The sequence below is a fragment of the Melanerpes formicivorus genome, unplaced genomic scaffold, assembly GCF_026170545.1.
Source record: "Melanerpes formicivorus ecotype bairdi unplaced genomic scaffold, bMelFor1.0.p_v2 SCAF_67, whole genome shotgun sequence".
NCBI lineage: Eukaryota > Metazoa > Chordata > Aves > Piciformes > Picidae > Melanerpes > Melanerpes formicivorus.
This window is the reverse complement of record NW_027142419.1, coordinates 3,563,488-3,581,189: the sequence shown is the minus strand read 5'-3', so window position 1 is coordinate 3,581,189 and position 17,702 is coordinate 3,563,488. Positions and strand designations below refer to the sequence as shown.

General features: G+C 55.3%; 1 protein-coding gene across 1 annotated transcript; it reads right to left on the bottom strand.

Annotated features, from left to right (window-relative positions):
• Positions 1 to 1,085: 1,085 nt before the first annotated feature.
• Positions 1,086 to 17,329, bottom strand: WNT4 (Wnt family member 4). The gene is made up of 5 exons (XM_068162824.1): positions 17,188 to 17,329; positions 4,848 to 5,083; positions 2,597 to 2,728; positions 1,924 to 2,066; positions 1,086 to 1,719 (listed from the first exon to the last, which is right to left on the bottom strand). Exons 1-5 carry the CDS (start codon positions 17,262 to 17,264, stop codon positions 1,252 to 1,254), a joined length of 1,056 nt encoding a protein of 351 aa, XP_068018925.1. The 5' UTR covers positions 17,265 to 17,329; the 3' UTR covers positions 1,086 to 1,251.
• Between the last annotated feature and the right edge of the window lie 373 nt (positions 17,330 to 17,702).

Sequence of the window (17,702 nt, the reverse complement as noted above, 5' to 3'; positions counted from 1 at the left end):
GCCTGTGGGGAGGGGGACGGGGCAGCTGGGGCTCTGCCGCACCAAATGCTGCTGGTGGGGGCATACATGGCACACCCCTCCGGCTCAGCCCTCCTCTCACCCTCTCACAGGGCACGACAGCCAGAGTGGCAGAGCAGAATTGCCTTTCTCCCCAGCATCATCTTTCCTCCTCCCCCCCCCAACAATTACTCCACTTATACCTTTGCTTTTTGTCAGCAGCCAAGGGGATGGGGGCTGTCCACAGAGCCCTCACCAGTTGTGGAGAACAGACACATGGAGGAAGAAGGGGAGACCTGTTGGTGGGATGTGGGTTGAGGAAGGATGCTGGTGAGCATAATTGCTGGGGGCAATTATGGGATAGAGGAGGAGAAATCCCCTGGGATTTCCTCCCACCAGCTCCATTAAACGATCAGATCACAGCTACCATGGCCTCTCTGGACCCTCTTCACAGTCTCCAGTAGAACAAGATGCTGGAGGAGTGAGGGGTGAAGAGGCCTTGCAAGGGGAAGGGGGACATGCTGGGAACATTGTGTCCTCCAACAGTCCTGGGCAGCCTCTGAGGAACTTCTGTACATCAGAGTGGCCACTGGAGTTTCTCCAAAATCTATCTAATGTCTAGGAGGCCATCAAGGGGCCTCAAAGCAAGGGTGTCCCACATCCCTCTCCACCCTGGCTCTGCTCTCCCCTCATTGAAATGAGCTCTCAGGGGCAGTGCCACCCCATCACTATCTGCCCATCCTCTGCTATGCAACTGGCTGCACGTTGGCTGCACTCCATCCCCTCCTGAGGATCAGCCAAGCCAGCAGTGCTCTGGGATGCTCAGTGCATGCCTTAAACAAAAATAACTGTGACAGAGGATACCCAGAGCCTCACGCCAGCCTCAGCTCAGGCACCTCCCCTCTGCAATGCTCCAGAGTCAGCAGGAGCCCATGCGAGGAGGGCAGGCACCGCGCAGCTCCCTGGCCAGCTGCAGGGAGCAGACACAGCCCTGCTGGCAGAGGGCAGGGAGGGGCTCTGGCTCCTGCAGTGAAGAAGGGAAGGAAACAAACAAAACAAAAAAAAAAACAACAATGATTTTTTTTTTAAACTTTAAATATTTGTTTTTTCTTTAAAATCTGTTTTCCTCTGGGGTTCTGTCTCTGTAAGCAGCTCCCTGCAGCATCCGGGTGACTTCTTCAGTCCTGGCCCCAGGGCGAGGGAGTAGCAGGGTCAGTGGGAGAGGGGGGACAGAGGGGTGCTCCCCTCTGTGCATCACCGGCACGTGTGGATTTCCACCACCCGGTGGCAGGGTTTGCACTTGACAGAGCAGCACCAATGGAACTTGCAGCTGCACCTTTCCACAACCTCCACTTCGTCCGTGTGAAAGCCGCGGCCGCAGCACATCAGCTCGCAGCCGTCGATGGCCTTGGAGGTCTTGTTGCACTGCCGGCCGCTGGTGCCCAGCACCCCGTTCTTGAGGTCGTGGTCACAGAAGTCAGGGCTGGAGTCCAGGTAGACGAGATCCTCGTCCGTGTGCGGCTTGAACTGCGAGTTTTTGGGCACCAGCACTTTGGTGGATCCCACCTCACTCTGCTCCACCTCTGTGGCGCCGTCGAACTTCTCCTTGAGGACGTTGCCCACTTTGCGGAAGGGGGGCATGGCCTTCCAGCACGTCTTGAACTCGCAGGAGCCTGACACGCCGTGGCACTTGCACTCCACCCGCATGTTGTTCAGGATTGCCTGGAGCAACAGACACAAGAAGAGAGGCGGGACAGTCAGCTCAGCCTGGACACAGCAGCAGGGTGTGCTGTGGGGGGGGTCTGGAAAGGCTGTGCAGAAAGCCATAGTGATGTGTGTGAGCTGATGGGATGAAGTGAAACCAGACTGGCCCAAGCAATGGCTGCAGAGCCACAGTGGCTGTCCAGGTTTCTTCCTCACCATTACCTTCCTCCCTGCCTCGTTGTTGTGGAGGTTCATTAATGCTCTGTTGGAAGAAGCCCCTTTGCTCCTCTCGCGGATGTCAACAAAGGACTGTGAGAAGGCCACGCCGTAGGCAATGTTATCAGAGCAGCCTGACCACTGGAAGCCTAAGGCAGAGAGCACAGGTGAAAGAGATGCAGCCAGCCTGCACTGCTCCTCCTCTAGCCCTTCTGAAATACAGCTGACCTGCCCCCAGCTGCTGTACTGCTACCCTCTGCTTAGGGAACTGGATAGCTGGAGAGTATGGCCATGGGTGAGGGACATGGACAAGATGCTTTTTCTGCCCCATCGTTTGCAGAGCCCTGGAACAGAGAGGTTGTGGAGTCCTCTTTCTCTGGTGAGGTTCCAAACCCACTTGGACATTGGGATACTAGGCAAGCTGCTGTGGGTGACCTTGCTTTAGCAGAGAGGCTGAACTGGATGACCCCCAGAGGTCCCTTCCAACTCCCACCATGCTGAGATTCTGTGATGGGCAATGCTGCCAGATGCCTTTTTGAGGGACTTGTGGACTAGCAAGAGGGAGGTTTTAAAGACCTTTTTCATCCTTTCTGGGTGGCTGCAGGGAGTGGCCATTTCTCTGCCTGGCTGTTTTGTGTCCCTGCTCAGCTGTGCTGTCCCCTGGCCCTTGCCTGCTCACCCTGCGGGCTGCCCCCCTGCACCGTGCGGTCACATCCGCACTTGTCCAGCTCGCCGCTGCTGCAGGCTCTGGTCACGGCGAAGGCCACCCCTGCCGAGGAGATGGCGTAGACGAAGGCTGCCTCCCGCGTCCCTGCAACGGCACAAACCATGGTGGGACACGTGGCAGCCAGGCTGAGGTACGTGCCAGGGCCTTCTGGAGGGGCTGCGGTCAGGTGCCAAAGGCCCTTGGTGGGCTGCTCTGTGTGTCTCTGCTCCTCTTCCCTCTGAACGCTGCTGTTGCACCCTTTGAAAAGCTGGGCTGAAAAGTTACTTGGCCAAACACATTATGCAGGGCTAGCAAGTCAAACACTTTGCTCCATCTCTTCCTCCCAAGATGAGTTACCTCACAGAGGACACTCATCCTCCCCACTCCCAGGGACTCTGTTTGCTTAGTGCCAAGCCTGGACCAGTCTCAGCAGAAACAGCTGCCCATAGATCATCTGCAGCAGTGAGATCTCTGTCCTTGCAATAGTGAAGAAGCCAGGAACCATCCTACAAGGTTCAAAACATAAATGTGATGCACAGGTTCTAACCTGGCACTGAGGAGCAGGCAAAGGCTGCTTTGCCACCATGGACAAAGCCCTCCAGAGCTTATATGGAGAGACTGTCTTACCTGGTGCTTGCAAGGCACTTCTGCCGTGAAATCCCTCCTGCATCCAACATAGACGGCTGCTTTCCACATCCAGGAACACCCCCTGCAACTGCAGAGCCTTGCCCTTCTCTCACACAGAGTCTTACAGCTCCCAGCACCTCCCAAACTTCTCTGCAAAACCCCATCCACTCCCAGAGTGCCTTGCAAATCCCACTGCTCCCCAGGCTGCAGCCCCTTCCCAGCTATTGCATCTGCCTCTCTGGTGCCACATGGTTAGGAAGAGCTTGTCTGGGAAGTCAGGGGATGTCCCTGGGCATAAACACAGAGGGTGGCATGGCCAGGGATCAGCTCTTGCAACACCCAAATCCCCATCGTCCTCTGAGGTCAGTTGAGGACACAGCCCTTCAGTGTCTGAGCAAGGAGAGTTGGCATTTGGGGTGGTCCCATGTTTGGGGTAGAGGGGGAATGGCTTGTGAGCAGACATCCCCCCAGCTCGCTGGTCCGAGGGCAGCTACTTTGGTGGTCGCAGCCCAGACTTTGGTGGCCCAGCTGCAATCTGGCTGGGGCGGCAGTGGCTAGGGAGGCCCCAGCCAGCACAGGGAGTGAACAGCCTCCAAGGGAATCGAGGTTAATGCTAGGATCACGTTGGTCGGTTTGTGCTGTGGCTGCCTAAAATGAGACAACTTTTAGCTTCTGGTATTTCTGGTATTTCCAGTCCTGAACCTTCACAAGAAGAGAGCTTCACCCCTGTGCTGCAGGGAAGAGAGGCAAGCAACGAGCTGGGGGAGGCTTTGGTCTATGGGTGCTGGGATGGGAAACTGCATCAGAGATGGCAGTACTATCTGAGGGGAGGCAAGGGACACTTTGATGATCTCCAGGGGTTGCAGAGGGGCTTTCCCTTCCATCTGCTCACATTGATGCTCTGTGTCCTTGCTTGGTTTGATCATGGCCCTGTGCTTGGGGATGCCTATGTGCAGCTGGCATGAGAGGGGCTGGGGTCTTCCTTAGCCATAAACTGCCCTGAAGACCAGCAGTAGGGTGGTGGCAGGTGATGCAGCTGACCTCCTGGCCCACTGCAGTGTTTTACTTGCAGCCAGCAGCAGAGGGCTGCCTCCTCCCATGGCCCTGTGCTGAACAGCCACCAGCCTGGCAGTGGTCATCACTCCAGTGCTGCCCAGAGGAGGTGAAAGAAATACTGGCATAGGGTTGGGAAGCAAAGCTGGAGCTTGGTGGAGATGAGATTAGGCCATGGGGCAACTTTAAGGTCCTTGCTTGAATTTGGCACATCCTTGTAAAAGGTTCAGGCTTTCCGGATGCCCTGGGCTGGTGCCTCCATGCAATGGACACCTGCTGGGCGTGAAAAGGGTTCAAAGAGGAAGCACCCAGCAGCAGAGGAACTGTAGGAGTGTGAATATAGTGCCCCCACTACAGCCAAGAGAGCCCTGCTGAAATACTCAGGGGAGACCTATCAGCCCCAGGATCCAGTACTGTGCCGTTCCCTACCATCCCCAGGCACCGGCTCAGGGCAAGCAAGCAAAAGCCTCCTGCAGCCCACGGGCTGCCGTTGCAGCCATTCCCCCACGCAGCACCAGCCCAGGCCTGCGTCCTCTCGGCTCACCTTGCGTGACCACCTTGCCGAAGACGGGCAGGGTGTCCAGCGTGGAGCAGTTCCAGCGGCGGTTGCGGAACTGGAACTGGCACTCCTCGATGGCCAGCTGGGCCCCGCGCCGCACCGAGTCCATCACCTCCAGGTTCCTCTTGCACATCTGCACCTGGCGCTGGATTAAGCCTTTCAGCTTCTCACAGGTCTCCTCCTCAGAGATGCTCCCCACTGAAGACAGCTTTGCCAGATACCTGCCGTGACACCCAGCAGAACTGGTTAGGAGGCAGCACTGGGGGAACATGAACCCATTTTCAGCTGCACTACAGACAGTGAGGAGGCTTAACCCCTCACCCCCTCCATAGCTGAGGCTTGGTGCCCATCTGGGTGTCATCTTAAATATGCCCCTGTGGTGGCTCCACAGGGTGTGTTCTTGTCCAGGGGAGAACAAGCCCAAGCAAAACAACCAAATCCCTGCTCCTGGGCCCCTGTTTCTTGGGGAGCTCAGCTGCTGGCTCCCCTTTGCCTCTACTGCCTGCAAGGAAGATATTTTCAGCGTTGTCTGAATGCGCCTGGTCAGGTCTCCTGAGCACTGGCACATCCAAGTGCTACTAGGGAAAGCCAGAGGTCTCTGAAGTCAGCCAAAACAAGCAGGACAGGCACTCAGCTGCCAGCTCCAGCTGCCACACTGCTCCCGCAGCATGGCTGTGTGCTCATCCCTGACAAACATTGCCCTCCCAACCACTTCCCTCCTGGAGCCTGTTTTTAGCTCCCCTGGCCCCCAGCATTCAAGGGTGGCCTTTGGGAGCTGCCAGGTTTCCTGTCACTTGGGATTTGAACAGGGCTTGAAGTGGGCAGTGAAGCCTGCCACAGAGAAAGCCACACGTGCTGGGCACCTCTTCTACCAGCCCGACTCATGAACACGGCCATGAAGTCTTTACTGACCTGGAAAAGATTGGCCCAGCATGGAGGTGACTATGTGCTCTGCTTTCCATCACCCCATGCTCAGCAGGAGGAGTTACAGAGCTGCTCTTGAGTGTTAGCATTAGGAGGAAAGGGGAGATGCCCCTTTTGGGGCAAGCACACTGCAAGCTTTTGGCATCTCCTCACAAAGCACATGGACGTAATGGTCCATCCTGCACATCCCACTAACCCAACCCACCACACCCTGTACGTGTGCATGCTCACCCATGCTCCAGCCTCTGGAACCCTGAGGGGTTTTAAGACAGACCTGCACAGCTCTGGATGATTCCAGACCTTCTATCTGTGCCGGTGCCAGCATATGCTCACATGAGACTCCCTCCCTCTGTGGCTGCTGGTACCCAGTTTAAGTGACCCTGCCACCAGTGCAGTCCCATGCCACTGTGGAGCAAGGAGATCTCCTGCACCAGACCCACTGACCACACTGAGCTTCCATGTCCTTGGGAATCACCAGCAGCAGCTCTTTTTGCTGCCTTCTCTGCACCAAGAGATGGGAGAACCAAGCAAGGGCCGTTTGGAAGCCTCATTCCTTGACTCTGCATTTCCCAGCCCTGCAGAGCTTGTGGGTTTTTTGTTTGCTTGTTTTTTTCCTCCTCCTCCCAAGTTGCGACATTCTGCTAAGGATTTTTCCTTTGAAGCCCTGCTTGCCTCCAAGAAGTGACTGTGCAAAAGTGGCTCCTGCTCCCTGCCTGTTCCCATGTGTCCCAGGAGCCAAATCCGCTGACTTCAGCCACAAACTCAAGTTGTCACAGCCTCTTCCTTCCATTAGCCCTGCCAGCCTGCCCCAGGAGGAGACAGCAGGATTCTCTCTTCTGTGCATCAGCAGAATTATTCACCAGCTTGGTTTCACGCTCTCAACTGGGGGGCCAAGGGAGATGGTGAGGAAGCTGGCTTGGCTTGCAGTGTCCATGGGGAGTCTGCATGACGAGCTGTCAGAAGCATCCAGCTCCTTGTGCATGGAGATCACTTGCTGCAATGCCCCGGACCGCGGGAAGGGGCAGGCTGCCGTGGCACCAGAGCCAAGTTCTCCTCTATCCTTTATACCAACTGAGCATCTGCCCAAGGCTTTCTGCTCCTTGTTTGCAGAGCCCTGCGTACACAGCTCCCCAGTGCACATAGATGGCTTGGAAATGTCACCCTGGCCAAACCCAGGGCTGTCACCTTTCTGCTGGCCCCCACACCATGCAGTGAGTGTCCCTGTTGCTGTGCTGCAGTCCTGGATGGGGGGTGCAGCAACTGTTGTGTCCTTGTCTTGCTGCACTCATTCACCCAGGATGAAGAGAGCAAAAGGCCTTGGAACTTTGAGGACATTTGATGCCAAGCAAACCCAGATCAGTCACAGAGTGAAGGCTCTGTGCCCTTCCAGGCCCAGCCATCATTTCAGTTTGGGCATGGGGAAGCTGACGCACAGAGTGGTGAGATTCATCCTAAGACACCATGGGTCAATTGATCAGCTTTGAGCCTGGAGTCCAAGAAACCCAGATTCTGCCCTCCTGCAACTCCAGCAGCTGGGACCCAGCTCCTGCACAGCACAGTGACTGAGCTGGGCAGTGTCCAGGTCAGCTGCAGGCACCTCAGCAGGAGAGAGCTGTGCCATGGGTGTAACAGCCACGTTAGCATCAGCTCTTCTCAGGATGGGGGGAAACATCTCCCTTTCTAACAGACTTTTTATCTCAGTGGGATGATCCAGGCAATGTGTAGCTCTGAATTCAAAGCACACATGAAGAAAAGCCTGACAAGAGCCTTTCAAGCCTTTCCAAGTAGATGCACCTGATAAGGTACTTCCTCAACAAGAATTTAATGCTGTTGGGGATGATAAAATGAAGACTGAGGATGCTTCAAAGACAGGTACAGCTCTCCAAGAACAGGTCTGTAATTTGTTTGCAGGGCAGGCAGATCAGATGAGGCTGTCCAGAACAGTGCTCTGGCCTCTCCCCCACGATAGCTCCTCTGTATGCCATCATCCTGCCTCAGCCCATGCACATCTGTCCCTCCTTGAAGGAGCCTAAAATGCCATGCTGTGCCTGCCTGAAATGCCATGGCCCAATCAGACCTCCAGATGGCTGCCAATCCCCTACATCCCATCCATAGCATCACTGCTTTCCAACCCCCCCAGGCTCTTTGGCAGAGAGGAGACTCTTGTCCTGGTCTGTGGTCCAGGAGAAACTCAGAGACTGAGTCAAGAATGGAACTTTGCTGAAAGACCTCAGCGCTGAAGCTTTCACATGGCTACTGTCCACATCATGTTCAGAGACACTGGGCATTAACATCTCACCTTTTTTCTCCTCTCTGGGGCAGCTTAAGGGCAAGATTGGAACTCAGAAATGTGCTCTGTCCTCACCAGCACTCAGAGCTGCTTCCACCCCACAACTCGTGGAATGTTTCTCAGGGCTGTGGAGCCCAAGCAAGGCACCAAACCAATCTGCATCATCCCACAGTCACCAGAGAAACCCACCTCAAGCACTGTGCTTGGTCCTTAATGAAGATCTTGCTCCAAACTTTGTTTTCCTGGACTGAGGTTGTAGAAACAAGAGGCAAAGCTGTGGTCCACCTGCACACCCAGCAAGAAAGGCACTACAGGAGGAAACCCAGCAGTTCTTGCCTTCTGCAAGGTCTTGTTGCAGATCAGGGGGTTGCAGCACCTCTGCTACAAGGACAGGCTGAGGGAGCTGGGGGTGTTCAGCCTGGAGAAGAGAAGGCTTCAAGGGGAACTTAGAGCAGCCTTCCAGTACCTGAGGGGGCTGCAAGAAGGCTGCAGAGGGACTGTTGGCAAAGGCCTGCAGGGACAGGCCCAGGGACAATGGCTTCAAAGCAGAGCAGAGCAGATTGAGATTGGATGTGAGGAACAAGTTCTGCAGCAGGAGGCTGCTGGAACACTGCAGCAGGTTGCCCAGGGAGGTGGTTGGGCTCCATCCCTGGAGCTATTGAAGGGGAGGCTGGAGAGGGCCCTGGACAACCTGCTCCAGTGGAGGATGTCCCTGCTGAGTGCAGGGAGGTTGGACTGGATGACCCTTGGAGGTCCCTTCCCAACCCAGACCATTCTATGATTCTATTGTCTCCATCCTGCTATCACATCCTGATTGCTGTGCAGAGCTCCAGATCGTGACTGAAGTCTCAGATGCAGCCTCAAAACAGCCCTGCTTATGGAAAAACCAACTACACAAGCCCCACTCATGGCACATTTCCTTCCTTTTCCAAGACTGGGCAAAGGGGTGAGCTGCTGCCCAAGCCATTTGTTCTTGTTTTGTCTGTCATGGCATTCATATTTATTTTCTCTTGCCTTTCAGTTCAGACAAACTTCTCCAGAACAAGCTCATTTAAAAGGAGAGTAATTGATTTAATGTTAAGTGATGGAAAGCTCTTCCTTTTTTCCATCCTCAGAAAAAAAAAAAAGACCAAGATTGGAGGCCAATAATTGAAGCAGCTGCAGTTGATCCACCCTGCAAGACAGGAAATAAGGAAGCCTCAGACCCAGAGAGCCTTGAGAAAGCAGGATGGGAAAACCCTACTGAAACAAAATTGACAACAATAATGTCAGGAGGAAGAAGTGGGCAGTGACTGGCTGGAGGGTAGCCCTGAGGAGAGAGACTTGGGGGTGCTGGTGGACAAAAAGCTCACCAGGAGCTCTCAGTGTGCACTTGCAGCCCGCAAAGCCAATCAGATCCTGGGCTGCATCAGGAGAAGTGTGGCTAGCAGGTCGAGGGAGGTGATCCTCCCCCTCTACTCAGCCCTGGTGAGACCCCACCTGGAGTACTGTGTCCAGTTCTGGAGCCCCTATTACAAGAGGGATGTGGAGGTGCTGGAAGGTGTCCAGAGCAGGGCCAGGAGGATGAGCAGAGGGCTGGAGCACCTCTCCTATGAGGACAGACTGAAGGAGTTGGGGCTGTTCAGTCTGCAGAAGAGAAGGCTCCGAGGAGACCTAATTGTCGCCTTCCAGTATCTGAAGGGGGCCTACAGGAAGGCTGGGGAGGGACTGCTCAGGATCTCAGGTAGTGATAGGACTAGGGGGAATGGAATGAAGCTGGAGGTGGGGAGATTCAGGCTGGATGTGAGGAGGAGGTTCTTCACCATGAGAGTGGTGAGACCCTGGAATGGGTTGTCCAGGGAGGTGGTCGAGGCCCCGTCCCTGGGGGTGTTTAAGAGCAGGCTGGATGAGGCTCTGGCCAGGCTGATCTAGTGTGGGGTGTCCCTGCCCATGGCAGGGGGGTTGGAACTAGATGATCCTTGTGGTCCCTTCCAACCCTGAATGAAACTATGAAACTATGAAACTATAAGTATTGGTGGGATAACAAGAAGGCATTGGAAGAGCCACAGTGATAGAGTCAGAAGGAGAAGGGAAGAGACTCCCTATTGTGGGAAGGTGTGGCAATTTGAATCATTGATAACTTCTCAGCAGAGGCTGGTTAGGGAGGATGCAAGAGCTGTCTGGGAGAAAGCAGAAATCTCTGCAGTTTCTCTTATTTAAACAAATCAGTTTCAAGTGTGAGAGCTCTTTGTGCTGTCTCCTTTGGGGAATATTTTCCTGAAGATGGTAACAGTCAGCCCCAGGCCGGTGGCATCACTGGTGTGTCATGTGGAGGTGCTGGGAAGTCAGATGAGCTCAAAAGCTTCACCCTGTCCAGCAAACACTCAGCCTGCCTGGGATACCTGCCTGGCCAAGGCCACAGAAGTCTGATTCAAGTCACAAATTGCAAAGATTCTTTAGTTCTGATCCTCTCTGAGAGGCAGCCTCTACAAACATCCTCCCTGCTGGCAGAACAGAGTCAGCCTCAATCAGCAGCACATCTCTCTGTCTCCTGTGGCTGGACATTTGTCATCCAGTGACTTGGGGTTGTACTTAGGATTGAAACTGTCTTGTGCAGACACGTTTCTTCTGAGGAAGAAAAGGCTTGTTTAGGATGGAAAAAACCAAAAGTGCATGAAGATAAACAGATGTGTGCAGAGAGAGGCACCACAGAGAGCTGTCCTGCCGCTACGGAGAAGGGAATCATCACTGCCTTGGTGCTTTCCCCTTTGTGCAGAGAGAGGGTACACAGAGATGCTGCAGGACTGGCAGGTCAAAGGACCAGAGAGCTTCTGTGCTTTCTCATAGGTGCCACTCACATCCTCGGCATGCTGCAGCAGGTCTGCCACCTTGGGCACCTTCCTATTGGGATCTGCTAGAGACCTGCAGCTTGCAAGGTCACCCTTATCCAGCTGATGACTGCAGCAGGACATGTCCCTCCCAGAGATGAGGCACCCAGGGTTTAGTTCTCCTGCCTTTCCATCCCTTCAAAGTCTAGACTGTGATGTACAGAATCCCCATCAGAGCCTGTCTGGTTTCTCCCCTGGGAGGAAAGCATCTCTCTGGCTCAGTCCTTCCTGTCACATTACTTCAGGTTTCATCTCTTGGCTCAAACCATGCATTTCACACCCTCATCTCTACCTTTAATTAACAGCTGCCAAAACAGTCTGTCAGGAGGAGGCATTGCCATGCTCACCATTCTCTGCCTACAGACCTGAGTGTGCAGCTCCACTGCTTGAGCTCAAAGGTGAGCTTGCAGCTCAAATCCTGCCCCCCTGCCCCAAATCTCAGCCCCTGCACCTAACACCATGTGCATTCAGTAAAGACCTATCTACCCATGTCCAAACCACCACCAGCCTCTGGGGACAGCAAGATTGCCCAGCTGCTGGTCCGTCCCTTGGTGCTTTCCCCTTCTGTGCAGAGAGAGGGTACAGAGAGATGCTGCAGGACTGGCAGGCCAAAGGACCAGAGAGCTTTTGTGCTTTCTCATAGGTGCCACTCACATCCTTGGCATGCTGCAGCAGGTCTGCCAACTTGGGCACCTTCCTGTTGGGATCTGCTAGAGGCTTGCAGCTACAGACATGTCAGGCAGTGCTGCTGTTTGGCTTCCTGACCAGCATCTCCACTTTGTGATGGGGAAGACCAGGATGGAAGCCCAGAAGAAGCTACAACAGCAATGCCTCATTGCAAGAAAAGGCAAATGCAGGCCACACTGTGGGAATTCTCCCCATACAGTGCTTCAGGCTAGACCTGGTTGGAGAAAATCTGATGAGTTTTTAGTTTTGATCTGGATTTGCAAGAGGAGCCTTCCGCAGGATTAGTTTGATCTCGCCCGACTTGCAAAAGACCCCAGGCTGCTCTCCAGCAGCCAAGATACTCAATTAATATTTTCCCCAAGTAATTTCATGAAAGCACAATACTGGCTGCAGTTCTGCTGAGCCAGCCAGATCCTGCACACCACCTTCCCAGCTGCAAACCACAACAGCCTACGGCAGCAGCTCCTGGACAGCCTGGAGGATGCTGTCAGTGGTCACCCACAGGCATGGGAGGCAGACACCCTGGGGCTGGAGCCAAACAAAGGTTACCTGCACTTCATACCCAGAGCAGACTCCACCATTTGAGCAGCCTTGGATGACTGAGATTTTTGTGGATTCACAAAAAGTGAGCACAGGTCAGAGCCAGCATCACTGCACTTGTAAGGGAATATGGAAGAACCTCCTGGAAACTGCTCGCCTCCTGCATTGCCCAGCAACGTCATCATTTTAAGAAAGCCCAGATGAATGGCTGTAATGCATCTCTCTCCATCTGCAAGGGTGAATTAATTGAGAGGACAGTACCTGTCAGCAGAGTAACATAAACTCTTTCTTTTGGCTTCAAAGCACATGTCCAGGTCTGACTCATGGAGTCAGAGCAAACCACTGCTAAAAAGAAATCTGCTTCTTGCCGTTGCTCCTATTTGGAGCTGAGCCAGTTCTGCACAATCTGGGGTGCAGAGTGGTTTTATCTCACTCATGGACATCCTCCCTAGAATAAGGCTGGGCTGTTAAAGATTGTGGTGCAGCTTTATTTTGGGCTTCCTTAGGAAAAGCCAGAAATGCTCATCAGCGCTGGGGGGCAGCGGGGACCGCCAGCGCCGGGGGGCCTGGGAGCAGCAGGCCTCTCCTGCACAATGGCAAATGCAGCCCTGGTTTTTTCTGGCGCTCAGCAGCAAGCCAAACTGGTTGGAAGTCCAGGGCTGAAATTGGCAGAGTTCTCTTGCCTTTCCAGGAGGCAATCCTTAAAGCCAGCCCATTTTCACTGCTGGGCTAAAACTGGCTTGTTTGGTCAAAAAATGACAAAACTTAGAAATAACTAAAAATGAATCAATATTTCCAGGGGAGGCTGCTGGTTTCACTCTCCTTCCTCATGCTCTTGGGGAAGGGGTGTCACTGGCATGCACCAACCTGGCAGACCCAGCAGGATCCCCAGGGCACTGTGGAGGATCCATAGGCACCCCAGAAGTGGAGAGCAGCTCGTCCAGTCCACAGCAGCCCTCAAAGCAAGGAGGTTCTCCATCAAACCCCATTGGTGCAACCCAACATTCCAGCTGCCGGAGCAGATGTGACTTGGGGAACTTTCCTGACGTCCTCTCATCAAAAGCCATGAGCATGGAGAGGAGACTGGGTCTGGGCCAAGCAGCTCTGCCCTGCAGCTAGCTGCACGTGCCCCATTGGTGCTGTGGTGGCAGCGCGCTGGACCGGTTCCTCACCAGGTGGGTCGCACTGGGAGGGTCACAGCGACAATGCAAAGAATCTTGTGCAAATTAAACCCAACCAGGCTGAAGGCAAAGGAAGCTCTCCTGGCTGCTGCAGCTGCTGAGACCCTAAAAAAAAATTCCAAGTCTGGTTTAAAACCAGAGGGATGCCAGCGAGGTCCCAGGCTCGCTTCTTCCCAAATCCCCTGCGTTGCACAAGGGCCCAAAGCAGCACAGACTGAGCATTCAGGCTGCTCTTGCAACACCCCTCTGCAGAGCCGGCAGGGATGAGCATGGAGAATCAGGCCCCGTGTTTGCAAGGCACAGTGTGATGTACAGAGGAAAGGCAGCCAGAGAAACCCCAACATTCTTCTATCTCATCCTCTCCAGCCTCAAAGGCTATCAGAGAGCAGCTGCTTCGCCAGGCTTGTTCAGACTCTTGCAAGGTCTTTGAGCTTTCCCAGAGTGCTCAAATGCAAAATTTTTAGAGGGTCTGAAAGCTCATCTGTGCTCCTGGCACTTTAAGCCAAGTCTCAAGCCTAGACAGAAGTTTTAAACCCCTATAAATAGGGGGTGGACAGAGCTGCTGGTGGCACACCCTGCTCTGCAGCGGTGTAACCACATCTCAGATGATCCATATGGAGAACCTCCACTTTTAGCCACAGAAAATGGAGAGAGGCTGTAATGATTCCTAGACAGCTTGACAGCCAGGGGTCTCACCCATAAAGGACCCCTGCCCTGTTGTATCTGACACTTGCTGGGCACAGGTTTTGACTTTCATCATTCAAACCACTCAAACAGCTAAAGCTGACAGCAGCCCTGGTGCCACCTGCAGTCAGTGGCTGCTCACACCCACCCCACACTGACATTTTCTGGTTTGCCTCTTCACTTTCAAAAACAGAGAAACAACTGAACAAATAAACAACGGAATGACCACTTGCCCCTTACCTCCTACTGAACCAGAGCTTGGTGCTCCCATGTCGGCTTCAGAGAGGTGCTAGCTTTGCCAAAACTCTCTACAACCCGCTCAGCCAGCATCAGGATGGCTTTGAATCGCTGGGGGAACAGCTTCCAAACTCAGCCATGGCACTGCACGTGCAGGTTCAGCAGCTCAGGCGAGGTGGTGAATTGCAAGTTTGGAAAAGCCTCTCTGCTGTTACCTCTGGATAGAGCATGTGCGCAGCCAGGTAGATGTGAAAGGCACTAACTACAGCCTTTGGTTTTACTATCCTGTGCCTGAAGAGGCTCTTTGAGCCTCCAAAGGCAGGAGGAAGGAGAAGGAAAAGAACATCCCTTCAAATTTGGAGAAAGGAACATTTTGGATAGGCAGCAGGCCAAGCAGCGAGTCCCCAGGCTCAAGACGCTGAGAAACACTTGAGGTTTGCTTCCTCAGCAGAGAGCAAGTAGCTCGGTCTGATTAAGGAGAGATCTGGCAAAGTTCCTTGCAGCTCAACACTTGCTGCACAGAGAGATCCCTCTGAGAGGCACCTGCACCATCCCCCTTTCTTATGGCATGGGGTGGCCCAGAGGACACCTTTTGCATGGTCAAAACGAGCCCTTCCTTGCAAAGCCAGGCCTACAGAAAACCTTCAGCTCAGGCGCTGCAAGTGGTGTCTCGGCGCGGGGGGAATGCGAGTCTGGGCAGGTTGGGAGAAGCTTTAGGGGAAAAAAAAAGTCACAACTGAGCTTAATCACTAATCCAGCAGGTTTCTGGAAAAGCAAACTTCCCTGCAAGCTGCCACCCAGCGCACACACCTATGTGCAGAAAAACGCACCCAGTGAGGCTGGATCCAGCCCCAGTGCACCAGGCGTGGGCTGGTAGCACCCAGGCAGCTCTGTGATAACGCAGAGCATGCCAGAGCCCACACGCAGGAGGCTTGGTGAAGATGTACGAGGCACACTCATTCCTCGAATATCTGATAACTCCTGGGATCCTTCTAACTCTGTTTATTGCCTCTGGCAGCCTTTGTTTCTGATGTGAGAAGATAAACAATGGGAATTGTCTTAATCCCGAAGGCAAAGAATAAAAAGCACCAAGTGGGGGACAATCCTTTTATCACAATGCATTTGCAACATCAAAAAAAAGTTGACCCCTTCCTTTTCAAAGGCACGGAGATGGAGCTGCTTTTCCTCCCCTGTTGGCAGCCCCGTTGGCCTGGACTCTCCTTTGGCCCAGGCGCCGGTGCCCACTCCTCACCTCAGCAGCACGGCTGGCTGCACACAACCCTCCCTGGTGACCGCAGCAATCTACCCCTCCATCTCACCCTCACAGATACCACCCCAGATGCCTGCAGTGCCTAGACCTGGGGGGTGCTGCATCTGTGCCAGAAGGCTTGTCGACCTCTCTCAAGAAACTCTCCTTTGCCAGGCACTACCCTGTGCCAGTTCTGGGGCAGCCAAGGCTGCTCCTGTCCAGGGACCTGTCATCATCCTGCAGGGCTTCCTCAGTATGAGTTTCTCCCTGCAGGAACAACACTCCCACAGTTCCCAATATACCTCCACCAGCAGCATGACAGCTTAAAAGACCACCTTGATAGCTGCTATGATCCACCCACCACTTGCTGGAGACATGTGGTGCACAAGTCACTCCATCTGGCAAAGAAGGAGGGGAGAAGGACTAACTGCTTAATACAGCCCAGGCAGCCACTGATGAGCAATCACCTTTCCCCACTTGCAGGACACCTTGAGAACGCCCTGACCTGGCACTTTTCCCAGGCACAGGGAGCATCCTCCAGAACCTCGGCAGGTCCCACAGCCTCCATTGAGGTTAATCTAAAGGCAGGAGAGATAAGAACTCTATCCTGATGTGGAGAGGACTCCTTGTGCAGAGGATGTGCTTGTGGGGCCATGCCCACCTCAGTGCAGGTGTCAGGAGAAGCAGAAGCCGCTCAGGACCTTTCCCGACGATAGCCCCAGGACCTCCCCACGTGGCTGTGGTGTACCTGTGCTTGCTGGGGGGGGCAGATGGAAGCAGCCCACGTCTGCAGTCTGAGCGGGTCTGCTGGGTGTGTGTCCTGGCAGCAAATCAGTTTAGGGTAGCCAGCAGTGCTGGGCACATGGGAAGCCTCATCTCCCAACTGAGCAGAATAATTCAGAGGAATCAGTGCCTTCATTCACAGTTCGGTCGGGAGCTGCTGTCATGCTCCATCCCCTCTGCCCTGGGGGGGTGGGGGGTCTCCTCAGAAGCCAGTCCCCACCACTTTGGCAAACATGCAGGAATTTTCCAGAATGTTTTATGCCCCAGTTTACTTTACACATGATTTCTGTGTTTGTTCAGTGGGTTCCCAATGTCACCGGGCTCCCCTGCGGCGTCCAAAAGGCCCCCACCGCCCGTGGGGAACGGGAGGAGAGAGGCGTGGGCAGCGCTGCCCACTGCAGATCGCCGCGACCGGCGCGCTCCCTGCCAGCCTTGCCCAAACCTTCCCTGGCCCTTCGCTACCCCGTGCGCTGCCGGTCCCTCCGCGGCCAGCCTCGCCAGCCCCCGGGTCCTGCTCCTGCCCCGGTGCCCTCACAGCCAGTCTCGTCTGGCGCGGACCGGGCTCATGATTTAATGACTAAAAGGGAACAAGAGCAACCAGATGCTGCCCAGCCAGCACAAGACCCGAGTGGCTGACGAGGGTCGTCAGCCCCGCTGCCCACCTGCCCGGGGTGCAGGTTGAAACCCCCCCGGTTTGGAGGGCTACCGGGTTAGCAGGTACCCAGCGCAATGGGAAAGGGAGCCCGGTGCCCCTCCGGGTACCGAACAGCATCGCTGCGGGGGGGATTCGCGCCCCGGTGCTCCCCGACCCCGGCGGCACCTGCTCCGGGGGACATCAACAAGTGTCTGTCCCACCACCCACCCTCGCCCTGCGGCTACTCACAGCCAGTTGCTGGCGTTGGCCGAGAAGGTGGCGAGGATGATGAGCAGCAGGGAGCGCAGGAAATACTCCGGGCTCATCCTGGAGGACGGGCAGGGACCGAGCGAGCGGAGCCGGCGGCGGCAGCCCCCCACCGCCCCCCACCCCGCCCCGCCCCGCCCCGCCCCGCCGGGGCAGCCGCCGCCGCAGGTGGGCGCGGGGCAGCAGCGGCGGCGGGCGCTGCCCGGTGGATGCGCCCGCGGCGGCCGCCGAGCCCGACTGTCAGCTCGGCCGGCCCATCCCGGGATGGAGCGGCGGGCCGGGGGCGGGCCGGGGGCGGGGACCGCCCTGGGGGCCGCCCCTGCTCCGCCGCTGCTGGGCGGGACCCGCCGGCGGGGACACCCCTGGAGGCGGGACAGCCGCCGGGAAGGGCACCGGCGGGGCTGGTAGCGGCAGCTGTGCCGGCGCCCCCAGCCCTCCTGTAGCTCCCCCCTACCCAGGGACTTTCGCGACCCTCTTGGGTGGCTTTGACGAGCGCG

Excerpts from the sequence above, each read along its gene's own strand:
- WNT4 (XM_068162824.1), bottom strand. The coding sequence starts at position 17,264 with ATGAGCCCGGAGTATTTCCTGCGCTCCCTGCTGCTCATCATCCTCGCC. Across the intron at positions 5,084-17,187 it reads GCCAACGCCAGCAACTGGCT|GTATCTGGCAAAGCTGTCTT; the intron begins GTGAGTAGCCGC and ends GTGTCACGGCAG. Across the intron at positions 2,729-4,847 it reads CGGCAAGGTGGTCACGCAAG|GGACGCGGGAGGCAGCCTTC; the intron begins GTGAGCCGAGAG and ends GTGCCGTTGCAG.